Source organism: Triturus cristatus, chromosome 9 (genome assembly GCF_964204655.1).
Source record: "Triturus cristatus chromosome 9, aTriCri1.1, whole genome shotgun sequence".
NCBI classification, from domain to species: Eukaryota; Metazoa; Chordata; class Amphibia; order Caudata; family Salamandridae; genus Triturus; species Triturus cristatus.
Genome location: NC_140592.1, coordinates 579,285,296 through 579,301,783, shown reverse-complemented (window position 1 = coordinate 579,301,783; position 16,488 = coordinate 579,285,296). Strand labels below are relative to the sequence as shown.

Here is a 16,488-nt window from a genome sequence, read left to right as displayed (position 1 = left end):
TTAGTCAGTTTAGTGTCTTTCACTGAAACACAGCCTATATGTGTTTCACCATTGTACTCCAAGGACATTTTTAAGGCTGAAATGGTCCGAATACTACATATTCATACATTAAAAAATACAAAAATGCTGAATTTACGAGTCCAAAACTGACAAAAGTAAAGAAGACCGGGAATCTCTAAGTGATATTTGTACAACAATTTGGTATAACTTATTAAAACCAAAAACACCTGAATATTATGCGAATGAAAATGTAATATCTTAGATGTGTGTGAACGTTTTAAGTTCAGGGTGTGTTAACTCAATTCTAGCAGGTGTTAACACTGCTGAGGACATTAATCTCAGTTTCACCTAGTACTGCTGAAAAGTATTACAAGGCTAGAAAAGCATCCTTTCATTTTTATTGTTGCTAATTTAATACTGGGATCTTTTCAATCCTCCTTACACTGGGGAATCCCGAGGTAAATAAATAAATGGAATGACACTTGGGAGTCTTGCATACATCTTTACTATTGGGCATCTGTGACCTTTTTGGTTTGAATAAGTTGTATTGTCTGGATATCGACGACCGGTAATAGACCAGACTGTATTTTAAAAAATTCACTAGAAGGCCACTGGCTTTTCTGCATTGGTCCAATCTGGGTCTGGCCTTTCAGACTCTTGATTAATCTGGTGAAGGAAACATTTTAGCTTTTTATCAACAATCATTATGTACAAATCAGGAGAATATGTCTGTGCAATGTTGTTTTATCCATTCAGTTATGTCCAACTCTTGGTGATTCGATGGATAAAATTACTCCAATTGCTTGTTTAATAACAGAATTCTTTAGGAGATTCTTGTTTGTGTCATTCTTGACTGCGTCTAAGCACCATGATCTTGGTCGTTGTCTTCTCCGTTTTCTTTCTATCATTCCCAACATAAGGTTTTTTTCCCAAAGAGTCTTCTCTTCTCATTATGTGGCAAAAAGACTACGCAATACTTGGATCAAAAGACTGTGCAGCGTTAAAGTAAACAGAGCATTATAATGAAAATGTTTTGGCTGCACTGGAAAGAAAGGTTAATCTGAAAGATAATACATTTGTAAACTATGTTCAACTACAGCACATATTTCTTTTTACAAAACTATCAGGATGTACGAAGGGTGCTTCTGTTAAATTTACTAGCAAAGATCACAAAAATTTCCATTGTCCTGGGCATTAATAAATCTGGTCTAACGAGTTGTAAAATAGTACCATCGGTCATAACTGTAATTCAGTAATCACTTTAAGCACAATTTAAAAAAATAAGACATTTTATTATTATAAAAAATTCATGACACCTACTCATGCACGTCTAAGCACGAAAATAGGCCTTCTAACGGCTGTGGGCCAATAGTAGACAATTTACCTGCAGAGCCACCTTGTAGAGTTGAGTCATGGTTAGAATGGCTTTCTTCACTACGTTAACATTATCATCTCGCAGTAGCATGTTGAGGTTGGCAATAAGCTTCATCAGTAGTTCATTGTCACGCTTGCTGAAATGAAGGAGATGGCAGAGTTACTTCCTTGTAATCGTACTTCTCCATTATGGAAATTTTCAAGTAAGGTGCACCACAATAATCCTCCCCGCTGGGCAGAATCCTTGATAATAGATAAATCTAAATTCTCTGTACACACACATAAGTGGGCACACACAGAAAAGTGTATACTTTCCAAACAAATGTAATCATTTGAGTAAATATTTAAACAAAAGAGTAATTGTGGTCCAATTGGCAACATTGAAAACATAATATTGCATCTTTAAGGTATACAGCAGCTCCAATGCTCCAAAACATCCAACATTGGTATTTAGATTCATTAACATGGAATAGTAGGATCCTCAAACAATTTCAATGAGAATCTCAAGGTCACACACTAAGAGGGGGCAGTAGGCAGTTATACATTCAATGAAGCCCCAAGATGTGACACCAGGAGTACAGGAACGCAAAGTTCTACATCATGGGTATTTTCATGTCAAGCTTACCCTTCACAGATAGTACAGGGACCCCTGTTAGACCTCCACTTGGACGAGCTAACAATCTCTCATCAGTAAATACAGGTACTAAGTAAAGGGGCGCCACTTTAAATCTTCTGACAACAGCCTTATGCTGTTTTGCCAACAGCAAGTCCTTGACACAGCATTCCCCCCCACCCCCCACGCTCCAGCGCTACCCCTCCTTGGATTTCCAAATAGGATTGGGTACTTAGATGATCGAGACCTACATCACCGGGAACATGTAAAGTTAAGCAAGGTAGGAAATATCTTCCAAGATGGGTAGTGTTTGTCATTTCAAGCCCCAAGAGAGCAGTTTGACGTTCATGAGGGCCAATACCAGAAATATTGGTGGTTACACCATATTCTGCAAAATACATGTTCGGTGGTCAACAAGCCTGTCATGCACAAGTTTCTCCACTCCTTATACACCATCAGCACTGGTCATCGGATGGTTAGCTGGCTAAGTAAGGGATTGTCAATCAGGTCTCACAAAGATTTGTTTCAGCCCACCTGGAAAGCCTAGGAGACAGACATTGATGGATCCCTACATGAGAAAGAATGAGAGCGAGCCTAAAGTACCTCAAGTTCCTTAACAAAGTAGTTGGTGCACCACCTTATGAACAATGTCACAAAATTATAAGATCTGCGTCCAAGGTTGTTCAAGTCATCCTTTTTATTTCATTAAAATTTAATTTAAACATATCAAAAAACTGTGTTGAGTAGACTAGCCAACGCGTTTCGTCCCAAAACATTGGACTTCTTCAGGGCATATGCGAGGCGCTCCTAACATATGGCATCAAAATATCCGTGGTAAATTTGTATAATCAGCATGTGGATATGGCTGTAGAACTGACAACTGGATCACTCTGTATATGTTTTAAAATGAATAAAAGATGCTACGTCTTATTAGTAGATACCGGACTTCCAAATTAAGTCCACATATAGATTCATCTGGTAACACACAAATAAGGTGGGCCAAAGCAGAAGAAATCAACACTTCCACACCATATTAAGTGCAGAAGCAGGAATGTGGTGTTGTCTCCTTCCGAAATAAGGCCCTTGCCTGAAATGCGAGACCCAAGCTAATATTACATTACATACGTCTCCCTGGAATGCATTGCAAAATTTACCGGAACGTCTGCAGCTTCCTGCCCCCACTGCAGGGCTGAAGCTGTGGATTTCGGACATGACCTCTGGATTACCCCTGGTTACATCACTAAAGGATTAAAGTAACACAGAAACTGTTGGTCGTCACTGGCCTTCCACTAGTGAATCTTGGGAGGCAGAGGCCCTCAAACTCTACAGGAGGTCCCAAGAGGGGAAAGGTAGCCACTGGCTTCCTCGATCTAGACCGGATTCTAGCAAAGACATCCATCACCATGACATGGAAAAAAAGCACATCCTCCCTGCACTGAGTTGTGGGTCTGTGCCCTGTTGACTTGGGAAAAAGCACAGAGCACCGTCTGCTGGAGGGAAGCAGCCAGGGGTCTCCACAGTCCTCCAGATTGGTACCTAGTCCTCTCTGATCTGGCTGAAACACCATAAGATGGTGACCCATCCCCTAGACTCTCTTCTTGTAGTAATTCTCACTACCTCACCCTTCCTTATACACCTTATGTACTCCCCATACCATTTTTGACCTCCCAGCTCCTCCTCAGGGTTCATTGACATACCCAAGCTAATCTAATGTAATCTCACCTTTCCTCACCTTGCCCATCAAAGCCTCCCACCCCATTCTGCTGGCCCATAATCTCTAAACCCACATGGATTTTTTACTAGGTAATTTTTCTAAGCTGTCCAGTTCAAGATACTTTCAAAAATGTTTTTGTTTTCCTTGCATTTTCTTGGACATTCAGATATGCTATATCCCAACAGATGGGCCAACAACTTGAAACCCTAAGAGTTGCCGCTATTCTAGCCTTAAGGTTGCTGCAGATATCTCACGGTCATGGCCAGGGGCCACTATGACAATCTCGCCCGTTGCTATGCAACGTTAATGCTGCACTAGTTAAGTTCTTTTTAACTAATCTTTGTACTGAATATATTGTTATTCACTAAGGATATGCCAAGAAAAATGATTTTAAAGAAAATAAATAACGAGACCCATTTTCAAGAGGATCAAGAAATATAAGCCAAACAGACTGCAGAAAGAAACATTATCCTGGATTTGGGCTGTACAGTAGAAACTTGTGTAATGTGTAGGAGAAGATAGACTATAGAAAGACCCTGCTAAAAACTGTTTGAGGAGGCCAGATTGAATACAGTGTTTTGACTGTTCCTTGAAAGAGCTAAAGTTGCTTCTGAAACCTAGAGACTTGGTTCCTATGGGCCATCTATCTCGAGTCAGATTGTGAATCTCTTTACAGGAGGCAGCAGTAATGTACTTCTGATAACTGGGAGAATTGTTGTCACCAGTTCAGTCACAGTAACAACATGGATAACTGGTTACGTTCGCAGTTGCCGTAAATAGGAATTTATACAGTATTGAGAGGTGGTAGGTATAGCACATGCAGAAGAAGGAATCCTTTGTCAAGTGTTAAGCCTTGGTAAGGAATACAGACAAATAAATGTTAAAATCTAAATACTTCTTAGGAGGAATCACAAAGGAAGCCAGAATGTCCATGAGGTACTTCAGGAACTGATCATTTATTGAGGAAATTGATGTAAGCTGAGTTAAAGGACCAGTTGTAGGATAGGATGATCACACTTACCACGCCTCTTCTATGAAGCCAATCACAAACTTGCGGACCTCAATGGACTTGTCAGTTTGGAAGGCGATCATTTCCTATGCAAGAAACAAAAAAGAATGACAGTACTGTAGAAAAAAAAAAGACTCACTACATGCATTTTACTTTCTATAATAAAATGAAACCTACCCGAATCTAGGATAAAGAAAGGCATTTGAAATGACATATTTCCCATGCTTTATATGTTTCTTATTACACAATTAAAGCACCAACGTTTGTTGCTCAGCACGACAGCCACCTTCAAAATGAACCCGTTGCCTAGATTGTTTTACACTTTTGAGTCCTTCCTCATTAAGGTCCCAATAACTCTACTCCTGTCCCGCCAACACAAAATCATAATTTGTGTTTCACAGGAGAAGTGTGTCAGGGTCTCTCCTTGAAGAAAAAGTTACTTACCCTTGTTAGTGATCTTTCTGAAGGATACTCTAGCTATACGCTGATTATACAACTTTTGAATGCCCGAGATGCCAGACTGGATCTGGAAGCTTTTGTCATAGTGCTCCCTTGCTGTTAAATGGTGCAGACTCAATTTTGGCACCAAATGGGACGTCACAGAAGCCGAGCAGCCCCCCCCCCCCCCCCCCCAACATCCGGACATCAATTTCTTGCCCATGTTTTTCAAGAGATTCAGAGATGAGGTGAACATCAGTGTGCAGTGCAACAAGCAAAGTTGTATCCAAATTAAATCAGAAATCTGACTGCTGGATCATGAGGAAGTATCCATGAAGTATCCACCAGAAAGATCTTTACCAAAGGTTTGCAATTTTTTTAAACCGATGAATAATTTTATCTGCAGATTCCTCACCTTTTGAATAAATACCACTATTTCCAGGTGGTTGGTCTTTAGGAATGGTCAGACAAGGAAATCCTGGAAAACGGAATGAGCTTAATGACCATCTTTTCACCCTTTCCAATAATAGCAATAGTGTTTTCTGCAGGAAGCCAACTTCACCACAAGACAAATCAACACCACAGAAACACCCCTGGCACGTGCAGACATTGAAGCCTTCACTCTGGCAGAATGAGCAAGGATACCCAACGAAGAGGTGATTGTCAGTTCTGATCTTCTTCGACTCATCTTAAACAGACCATCCTACGATGGTCCAGCCAAACTAGTTTCTCTTCCTTGATAGGATGGGGCCAAGGGTAGAAAGTAGAAAGTAGGTAGGGTAATGGAGTGCCTCATATGGAACAGGGTAACCCACCTTGGGCAGGGAAACCAAACTGGTGCCAAGGAATAAATCTTGAGTACCAATTTGGGTAATACAGGTCAAGGGTGGTCAGAAACAGTGCCTACAATTAGAGAAAGGGAAAACGTAATATATCAGAGAGGTGTGCTTTCAAGGGGTTCACGTTTTCATTGGCACACCAGGAAATAAAGCACTTCCATATTTTGGTGTATACAAACTTTGCTGAGGGGTGACAATATTATAAATGTCCATGCTTAATTTCCAGGCATGAAAGTGAGGCTCTGGAGGTTGGGGAGCAGAACATGCTCTTCTGAGTGGGAGAAGAGAGCCACTTGCAGAGGTACTTGGAGCTTTCCACACTAACCCAAACACCCCCGCCCCTCCCCCCTCAAAAGGCTCCCTTTAGCGGAAACTGGAAGGCATCGAAACGTAGGCAGTGTGCATTCTGGCTAGCATCTTCATCACATGCACTCTGGCCCAAAATCTCAGAGCTTCTCAACAGAGAAGAGGAGATCCCACACCTCGCTGCTTGGTAGCAGATCACAGCATGGCCATGCTATCTGTCAAGATCTGGACAGATCAGCCACAAAGGAAGGGCAGGAAAGAATTCAGGGTCAGACTAATCATTCAGAGGTATAACAGGTTGATGTGCTGAAACTGCTCCCCTGAAAACTAGAGGCCTCTGATCTCCAGGTGTGTACTTCACCGCATGGAGAGTGCATGTGTCACTACGGTGAGCCCTGCATGTGGTGGGCAAATGGGCATCCGTTGTACCAAGTTCTCCTCCACAGACCACCTTTGCAAATTTGATGCCGTGCCTGGAAGGATTCTGATAATTTCCCTGGAAGAGGAGTCTGTCAAAGTGACCTATCTCTAAACCTTGATTGACATCGAAGTGAGCCTCTGCTCTTCTCCTTTTGCTTCCTCTTCTTCTCAAGCTAAGATTTGTAGGTTGGGAAAGAATGAAACTTCAAGGCCAAATTGGACTTGGCGAAATAAACAACTTAACTACCAGCTCTTTTATTTCCTTGGCATACACAAAGCTGCATTTATTGCATGACCTCGAGTTGTGCTTGGTCCTCCGGCACCACAAAAAGACCTTGTGGATACTCAATACAGACATTCATCCATGGCACGAGCAGCAAGGCTTGAATCCTGCTTTTGTGTGGGCGGGGGGAGGGGGTAGGGAGATGAGAGCCCTTCCTGTCACTGGTCACTTGAGAGCAGCTCTAGATCTGCATCGCAGGGCGTGAAAAAAAGGCCCCCAAAGTCAGGGCCGCACAATATGGCTCCAGTGACATCACAACTATATTATATCCAGTGCAGACAGAGCCACTTACCAGCAAGGGAGAGCTATGACAGAAGTTTTGTTTGTTTTTGGGAACATTCACTACTATGGGATGTTTGGTGGAAGACCAATTTTGAATTCGTACCAGTTATAAAAGTCATTCTGAATGCCTGTGAGGTAGAGAAATTTTGCGTTTACCACCTTTTGCTTCGCATTTCCACCATTGTTTAAAAACAGACTATTACAGGTAGGGAAATGCACAGGTTTCCACAATGTTAAAATAGCCAGTGTCTCAAGATAGGAAACCGGTTCAGCTGGGGCTAGAAGGTCTTTTGACTCCCAAGGCTGACTGGAGTAAGAATGTGACAGATGTAACTACATCTAGAATGCACACAAGATTAAGGGTGCAGTAATGTGAAAGACAGCAATTAAGGGCAATAAAGGAGCGGTTGTAAGTATATAGAGATACGGTTGCAGGAACTTCACAGGGACACGACAAACATATTCAAATATGATAAAAAGTGCAAATAGTACATATGTTACTACAAATAATATAGGTAGCCCTGCTGGGACTACTACCATGCTTAAAGCCATGTGTGCCTCAATGTAAGATGTGTTTGGTGGAGAAGAACAAGTTACATTCCTTCAGTAAAATTCTTTCTGTTGGACACTATCTAAATACAGATTCTTCTCCTTTTGAATTTCCCCAGGTGCTAGACTGAATGTGGAAAAATTCAAAGTAGTACTCCAGCGTGCTGGTAGGCAGTGCCCTGCAGTACTGCATCAATGCCATTCTGATCAGGACGTAATGAGCATAGCATAGTGCCACCCTCTCATGGGGACATCAGTTTCTTACAAGAGGTCTTCCGCCTCCTCAGACGTGGAGCGTAGGATAAATTGAAAGAGCCAGTGTGCCGATTCCTAGACCGGGATCCTTTTAGGAGGAAGAGACCACACAACAGAACTGGGAGGTGAAGGGGCAGTGAGGAGTTTGCGGTTTGAAGGAGTATCCACTACAAAGTGTGTTACTGAAGGTAAGTAACTTGTTATTTTTTTTAATAACTTTCTTTATTGGTTTTCAGTATCCATAAGTAACAGCATATAGCAACATATCAATACATCCGATAATCCCACCCACACCACCCCAGAACCGTCCCACCCACCCCAGCTGGTCTTGTAAATAAAGAGAACACGAAAAACAGCATTATAGTAACGGCATCGCCCAAGGACATGAAAAAAAAAAGCATACAATTTTAAAGAGCAACAAATAAATGTTCAAATTCCCAACATATCCACTCTAATTTCTCGAGCCGTCGCCTAGCACTTATCCAACCATTTTGTCAGAGGAGCCCACATACCAAACCCTTGGCTCTTGATCTTGGTCCCCTTCTAGCGTATGCTGCATATTCTAGCCTATAAACGGCTAGAAATCTTCCCAGCCATTATTGCCCCGTAGGGGGAACAGGACCAAGCCAGTGGGTAGCCAGACACAGTCGAAACACTATCATAGCGACGTATAGGAAAGTTTGAGTCCGGGTAGGTAGGCAAGAGCTACCCCCAATACTATCAATTGGGGAGTCCTCTCTACTTGGGGTCCCAGCTGGGATTCAAGAATACCACTAATTTCTCTTTTAATCAAGCCCAGTTCAGGACAGGAAGCAAATATGTGCACAATGTCTGCCGCAGGATAGCTGAAGCACAGACAAGAAGTTCCCGTACTTCCTCCCCATTTAGCGATCTTCTCAGGTGTAATATAGAGATTAAACCACGTCTTAAAACATTGTATTTGGAGATTTGTGGCTACACAAGAGATTTGAGTTAAATTTAAAGTGTCTTCTACTTCCCATGCTTCAATCTGAAGCCGCACCTGCCACTGTCCCACGTGTTTGGGTAGGTCATCCGGCATGGTCTCCATAAGCTTTTTGTAGATCCCCCCTAGTGTACCGGGTTCTTTAAGTAACCCCTCTACCAACAACACTCGATCAAAACCCATCCTACCCCCGTACACCCCCAGAGGGGTGTATGCATGAATTATGCCCATGCCAATCTTTTTACGAACAGCAACCCAGATTTTAAAAGCACACATTAGTGTCTTGAATTTCACAGTTTTGTAGTATTAGAAATCAGTGTAACATAAGAGACAACCCCTCGCCTCCGAACCAAACACTAAACCATAAATTGATATGGGACCCGCCCCTTGTATTTGCACTGGCTCAGCCCCAATCAAGCTACCAATTTTAGATAAAATAGCCGCCGTTTGATATAGTTCAAAATTCGGGACCGCCCATCCACCTCTCTCCCTGGGAAACATCAAAAATGTAAGGGCTCTCCGAGGGCGGCAGTTAGCCCAGAGAAATTTGGAAACCAGTTGGTTTAAAGATTTAAACCATTTAACACTAATAGCCAGCGGGATTGCCCTATAAAAGTATAACACTTTAGGTAGATACAGCATTTTAATAACATTACACCTCCCCACGAGACTCAGTTTAAGATTATCTATACGCTGAAAATCCGTTTTAAATTTAAATTTTGGCAGCAAAGGGTCCAAATTAGTTTCCACAATCTTAGATATATCCACCATTATCTCGACCCCAAGATAGGTTGCCTTCTAGACAACCAGAGGATTGCTGGCATGAAGCCCTTTACCTAGTACGACAAAAGTTTTATTGGAATTAAGGCGATACCCCAAGATTTGCCCAAAAATCTCAGCCTCTCTTTCAATCTCAGTTAATGCTTCCAAAGGTTTCGGAGTCATAATGGCCAGATCGTCAGCATATGCTAAGATCTTGGTGCTCCCCCCGCGTCCCCTGCTTATTAACACTGGACCGGACAATTTACCCATAATGGCGATTCGGGCCACCGGATTGTTATACATTACAGAAACAGCCATAACAAAACCGGCACCAAACCCTCTTCTCTCCAATGTTGCCCATAAAAACGACCAGAAGACACTATCGAAGGCTTTCTCCGCATCTAGCAGGATCAGCCCGATAGGGTCCCCCGTAATCTCGGCCGCGTCAAAGAGAGCAATCACCCTCTGAATACGGTCAAATGTGCTCCTATCTGGAACAAACCCATGTTGGACCGGACTAACTAAATTTTTAATCACACCTGCTAGCCGATTTGCCAAGATCTTGGCATAGATCTTAACATCACTATTAATTAACGTTATAGGCCTACTAGAGCCCAATTCATTAACCGGCTTCCCTTTCTTGGGAAAAACAACCATATTAGCCACCCTCCATGAGGCGGGCGCCATCTGACCTAACTGGGCTTGAAGAAAAACTTCAACCAATAATTCTAATAGACCGGGAGCCAATTTCTTATAAAACTCACCAAGGATAAAATCCGAACCTGCAGCCTTCCCATTAGCCAAAGAGCTAATAACCCCTATAACCTCATTCGCTGTAATGGGAGCTTCTAATGCTTCTATCTCCTCTCCTATTAGCCCATCCCCAGGCAACCCTGCCAGATAGTCCCATATCTCTTCTTCGCTTCCCGTTGTGTCTTCGGATTACAGGAGTTGATAAAAATGTTGGAAAGCAGCCCGGATATCGGAGGCCTCAGTAAGTCTTCCCCCCCCCCCCCCCCTGAGAATCGTTAATTGCTAAATTAACTCCCTGAGTCGCCCTCTGTCTAGTACGTACTGAAAGCAGATGTCCCACTCTCTCGCTGCATTCGTACATATTAGATTTCCACCCTTTATATTTCCCTGCTGCTTTCTTTGTTCAAATTTCCAATATTTTTGATTTGGCTAAGGCTACCCTAATCTCTGCCTGACCCACTTCTCCCCCATTAACAATAGCCCGACCTGTTGAGTTTCTGCATCTGCTAATTTAACATATAATTCCTGAAGATTGGCTTTTGCCTCTTTCTGTATCCAACAACCATACCTTGAGGTTCCCCCCTAATTCCTGCTTTCAGGGCATCCCATACAATATCCACTCGAGTGCTCCCCTTGTTCTCAGATATAAACCTCGGAACCCATGTTTACATATATAAAATATAATCTTGGTCAGATAAAAGTGCTCTATCGAAGGTCCATCATGGTGTTACCCTTTTTACCGCCTGGAACGGAATCTCGAGAACCAGCGGATTGTGGTCGGACATTACCCGAGAGAATTAAAAAATGTGAAAGTTAGTCGACAAGCTCTGGGATATAAAAAAAATAATCTAACCTGGCACGTGATTGATGTGGGGCGGAAAAGAAGGTGAAACCATCATCTTGGTGTTTCTGCAAGGTCCAAGCGTCAATAAGCCCATGAGTTTGACAAAGTTCCAGCAATGATTTAAAAACCTTGGGTTTACGTCCTCTGTATAAGCTTGCCCCTTGCTTCATTATTTTGGCTCTCAAATTTAAGGTTAAATCTCCGCAGATAATCATTGGCAATGGCCACCCAACCAATTCCATATTTAACCAACTAAGCAAAGCCGGATCATCAAGCACGGAGCCATAGACCGAGCAAAGCGTAAAAGATTCCATAAAGTCAAGGCCCATCTGCCTAAATGATCCGTCTTGGACCGTGAAAATGTAATACTCTTCCCCAGAACCATGATAGCTACCCCCTTAGTCCGTGTACCTTGTGTTGTGTAGGAAATTAGATGGTACCCCCCTAGTTCTGCCACCTTCTGCCTCCCAGCTTCAAAATGCGTCTCCTGTAAACATATTAGGTCTGCGTTCAAATACTGCATGTCTTCACTAATCCTGTGTTTTTTATACGGACAATTCAAACCACAAATGTTTACGGATGCAATTCTAATCTTACCCCATGCCATTAAAAGCATTCTCTATTACCTTACAAAAAAATTCAATTACCATACCTAAATTCTCCATGCCTCTGTCAATACCTTGACCCAATGACCAGCCAACCCCTTGAACCCCCCCCCCTTCCCACCCCCCCTAGCTTACGGCAAGAAAGGTCCGAAGACCCTTGTGATGCCCCCTGCATGATACTGCTGCCCACCAACACCCGTCCAACACCCTTGTGTAAGCACCTGAAGAAAACAGAAAACATTTTTTTTTCTCTTAAGTCTGATACATCCAAAAGTCCAATACATTGGACAGCCATATAATCCTCTTTAGGATTCCTTATGGGCCGAAGTTCCTGATAGCACTCGTAAAAAATCCTGCGCAAGACCCTAGTATTTCCCCGATGAATAACCTTGAGACGGGCAGGGCTCAATAAATAGACTTCACAGCCTGCTTTTTGAAAAAGGAGAGATAAGCTGGCGAAGCCTCCATCTCCTTTCGACCGTTGCATGGCAAAAGTCTGGCCGGACGAAGGAGTGGCCCTCCGCTGAGCGCTTTGCTTCCGGACGTGCTTTGTCAAAAACTGCTCATCGTAAAAGAAAGTTGCCAAAAAAAAAAATCCAAATTACTCTAGGTTTAATATCATCCATTTGACCCTTTCTTTTCTTCACCACATGTGGGAAGTGTGAGAAAGTGGCTCTGTATATACTGTTCCTTAATAGGTACAGGGTGTACAGAGTCCACAGTCTCCAAGGGTTTGACAGAGGCTAAAGTTAGATATAACCTTACTCTCTAAAGTGGTAGCTTGGTCGAGCAGTAAGGCAGTATCAGAGGACAGTGTAAAGCATTTGTTGTACACACTCAGTCAGCAAATGGTCTCACACACTCAATAACTGAACTCTAGGCCAATGGTTTATATATAAAACAATATATGCTTGTTTTATTTTAGAACCAACAATTGGATTTAAAATATACTTTCTCAGAATGAGATGCTTTATATAAATACTTTTGCAATATGCAATTGACTTTTGTAAACAGTTACAAGTGGTTGCAATAGGCAACTCTATTTTAAACACAACAATGCATTGAGCTCAATGAAAATTTCAAGTTATTTGCAACAGATTACTTTTAGGATTACTTTTGGAATTCCAGGACTGGATCCTAGATTCAATCCTGGGTCAGTACTTAGAATCAAGTGATGAAAGTCGACTTAATTACTGTGATGATTTTTAAACAATATTTAGCTAGATTAAAAGTTGACACTTGGAAAATATTTCAAAGAAAACAGTCAATGATTCTCTATGGAAGAAAATTCAAGTTGCAGGTACAGTATGTTCTGGTACCTTTTGTAATCCAGTACTGGGTGCCTAGACTCAGTACTGGGACCTTTATCCAAAACAGGTAAGTAATTACGTTTTCAGATATTATACGATTTTTAAAGAATATTTAAAGATTGCAGAAATTGACACTTAGAAGAAATTTCGCAGAAAAACAGTCAATGATTTCCTATGGGAGAAAATTGGGTTACTGGTAAGTACAGTTGCAAGTATTTTTCAGAGTCGGTGCTGGGCACCAAGATCCAGCACTGGGAGCTCACCTAAGAGCAGGTGAGTATTTTCGTTTTCATTACTCGGCTGATTTTTGGTGAATATTTTAAGATTTGAAAAGTCCACACAGAAGAAATTTCAGGAAAAAGCCAGTCAATGTTACCCTATGAAGAAAATAGAGTTATCGGTTTAAAGGTAAGTACTAGACTGGCAGAGTTGAGGTTCTGGGCATAGACTCGGGGGTTCCCCAGGGTCAGGTAGGTACCGTTGGTTCACCCTCAGCGACTCTAGGGCGGCTGGGTGCAGAGAGAGTTAGGCCCAATGTTATCCTATGAGGGATAGGGGGGCCTTGGTTGGTGGCTGCTGACTAGCAAGCCACGCGGCTGTGGGAGCTGGGCTCCTGGTCACTTACTCAGGGCAAGTGGGGAAGTAGGTAGGTGTAGAGGTTGCACTGCCAGGGCCACTCGGGCGTCTGGGTGCAGGGTGCTTTTGTGCCCTCGGGCGCTCAATTGATTTCAATGGGAAATCTCCGGTTTAGAAAAAGACTGCAAGCTCGAGGACGAGGATCCTTCAGGTGCCACCACCACTTTGAGAGGTAAGTTGGGTAGTTGGAGGATAGGTAGGTACCCCGGGATTGGGCACAGGGGGCCGCGGGGCGCGGCGTGCAGGGATGCCTTTTGGTGTCGGGAAATCTTACCCTCTGTCGATTGCGGTAGGGGGGGCACCTGGTTCTGAGGCTGCAGGGTTCTTCAGGAGTGTCGAGGGAGGTCCTTGGGTGCCGGACTCGGGGTCACAGTCGCCGTGGGGTCGTCCTCGTGGTCTTTGTTCACACCGGCACTGGCCAGGCTTGGCTGGTGCAGAGTGTGCTGGGTTCGCGGTTCCGGGCTGGTGCCAGGGATTAGAGGTAGGTTTTGAGTAGGTAGAGCCTCTACTCATGGGAGTCCCAGGGGTTTAGAGCCAAAAGGTAGCCAGGTCCTCCGGGGTTTGTGAGGTTGCTGGCCACAAGAGATTCCGGGTTGGTGCAGGAGCCGGTTCGAGAGTCGACAGGCCGGTAGGGCTGGGGCCAAAGCAGTTGATGTCTTCCTCTTCTTAGCAGCTGCAGGGCAGGTCTTCTTTCTTCTTGCTCTTCTTTGTATTTTGGAATCTGGGGAAGGAAGGTTCAGGGTGCCCCTAAATACTAAAATTTAGGGGCGTTACAGGTAGGTGAAGGGCAGGGACCACTGGGTCCCTGTCCTGGGGTGGGTAAACCCCCTATCCTGCCTCTCTCCTGTGGGAGGGGGGCAGTAGCCTAGTCCTGATAGGGTAGGGCTTCCCATCTTCAAGATGGCGAGAGCCCGGAGATGTGCTTCACCTCGCCTCCCCACCTGAGGGGTGGGGTTGGCAGGCTGGCACATCCCCTGTCCTTATTTGGGGTTTCCGGCCAAAGCTTTCCGCCAGAGTGGGGGGTTGCCGTGGCCTGGGGAAGCTCACAGAGGTGGCATGCCTTTGAAGCTTCCCCCTGCCCATCCTGGGGGAGGACATTTAGCACCTCGCCCAGGATGTACATTGTTGCAGGCCCAGGAGAGCAGGGGCTCTCCCACCCAGGAGTCCAGCAACATGTCTGCTGTGTGGCAGCCTCAGAGCAGACGTGGATTGTAGGTTAGGTTTAAGGGATGCCCTCTTGGGTGCTTGGTACATTAATTCCCACACTGGCATCAGTGTGGGTTTAATGTGCTGAGAAGTTTGATACCAAAATTCTCAGTCTTCAGTGTTGCCATTATGGTGCTGTGGAGTTCGTGTTTGACGAGCTCTCAGCACTATGTACTCTTAAATGGCAGCACTGCACTTACAGTGCTCAGGAATGGACCTGGGTACTGTAGGGGCACAGGGCTCCTGCTCCTATGCCCACACCATTGGCATAAGGCACCCAGCTAGAGGGGTGGCTGATGTATTCCATGGCAGTGTAGGTGATGGGCATGGCACACAGGGATGTGTGTCATGTCGACTTTGTTTTGTCTTGCACCCAGACACCCAGTCTGCAAAGGCAGTGTGTGTGTGTAAGGGTACAGGGCCTCTAAGGGTGGCACAATGAGTGCTGCAGCCCTTAGGGGCCTTCCCTGGTCGCAAGGCCCTGGGTACCTAGGGTACCATTTACCAGGGGCTGACATGTGGCCAGGGTTTGCCAATTTGGGTTTTGTGTGTTTTAGGGAAGGAACATAGGCCCTGGGCACCTGATTGGCAGGAGTCCAGGGCACACTCAGTCAAAGTACATTCAGCAATTCAGCAAAAAGTGGGGGCATACCATGCAAGAAAGATGGCACTTTCTCACAGGAAGCGGTGCACCCATTGCACTTCAGAGTCTTAATCCCAATGTGAAAGTTCGGGGAATCCAGCCTTCAACAGACGGAGCACAAAACCACAGATATTCCCCCCTCTGCATTTTCCGGAATGCCCAGTAGCCTAAGATTATTCCGCCTTTGGCGGTTCTCAAAATCTTCCAGTTTCCACATGACATCCGTCATCCTAGATTCATTAGATGTTGTTTGTTGAGTAGTACTCTCGACTCCTGTCTCCAGTGCCAATACTCGTTTTTCCAGCACCGTTGTTCTTTCTGTTATTTCCGTGCAGGTTTTATTGATTTTCCTGATGGCCCCTTGTAACAGTTTGGTGGCATGGTGAGCCCTCTTATGCTCCTGTCGAGCCTCAGCTTGAATTTAAGAGTTGCTTAGATTAGATCCTTTTAGGAGTGGAGGTGGAAGATGCTGAAGTGGATACACTGATCGCTCCATGCGTAGGAATATCTGGAGCAGGTCCCCCATCAGTAACAAAAGGCATAGTGGCATAGTCCCATTTTAATTGTGCTGAGAGGCTTTGATCAGAATCTGAGTGTATAGTGTCCCGATTTTTCTGTTTCCCCCCCTTTCTTACTCCGACGCCGCTTCTGGGTACCAGGATTAGATAGGGAGCTGCTGGAAT

General features: G+C 44.1%; 1 protein-coding gene across 7 annotated transcripts in view; it reads right to left on the bottom strand.

Moving 5' to 3' along the window:
- SYMPK (symplekin scaffold protein) overlaps positions 1-16,488 on the bottom strand; it is a 1,117,730-nt gene that overhangs the window by 927,720 nt on the left and 173,522 nt on the right. For all 7 annotated transcript variants that reach the window (XM_085625602.1, XM_085625603.1, XM_085625599.1 and 4 more), the window contains 2 exons: positions 4,723-4,796; positions 1,385-1,511 (listed from right to left, as the gene is read on the bottom strand). In XM_085625602.1, the coding sequence (XP_085481728.1) occupies positions 1,385-1,511; positions 4,723-4,796 (201 nt within the window). The remainder of the gene's footprint in view (positions 1-1,384; positions 1,512-4,722; positions 4,797-16,488) is intronic.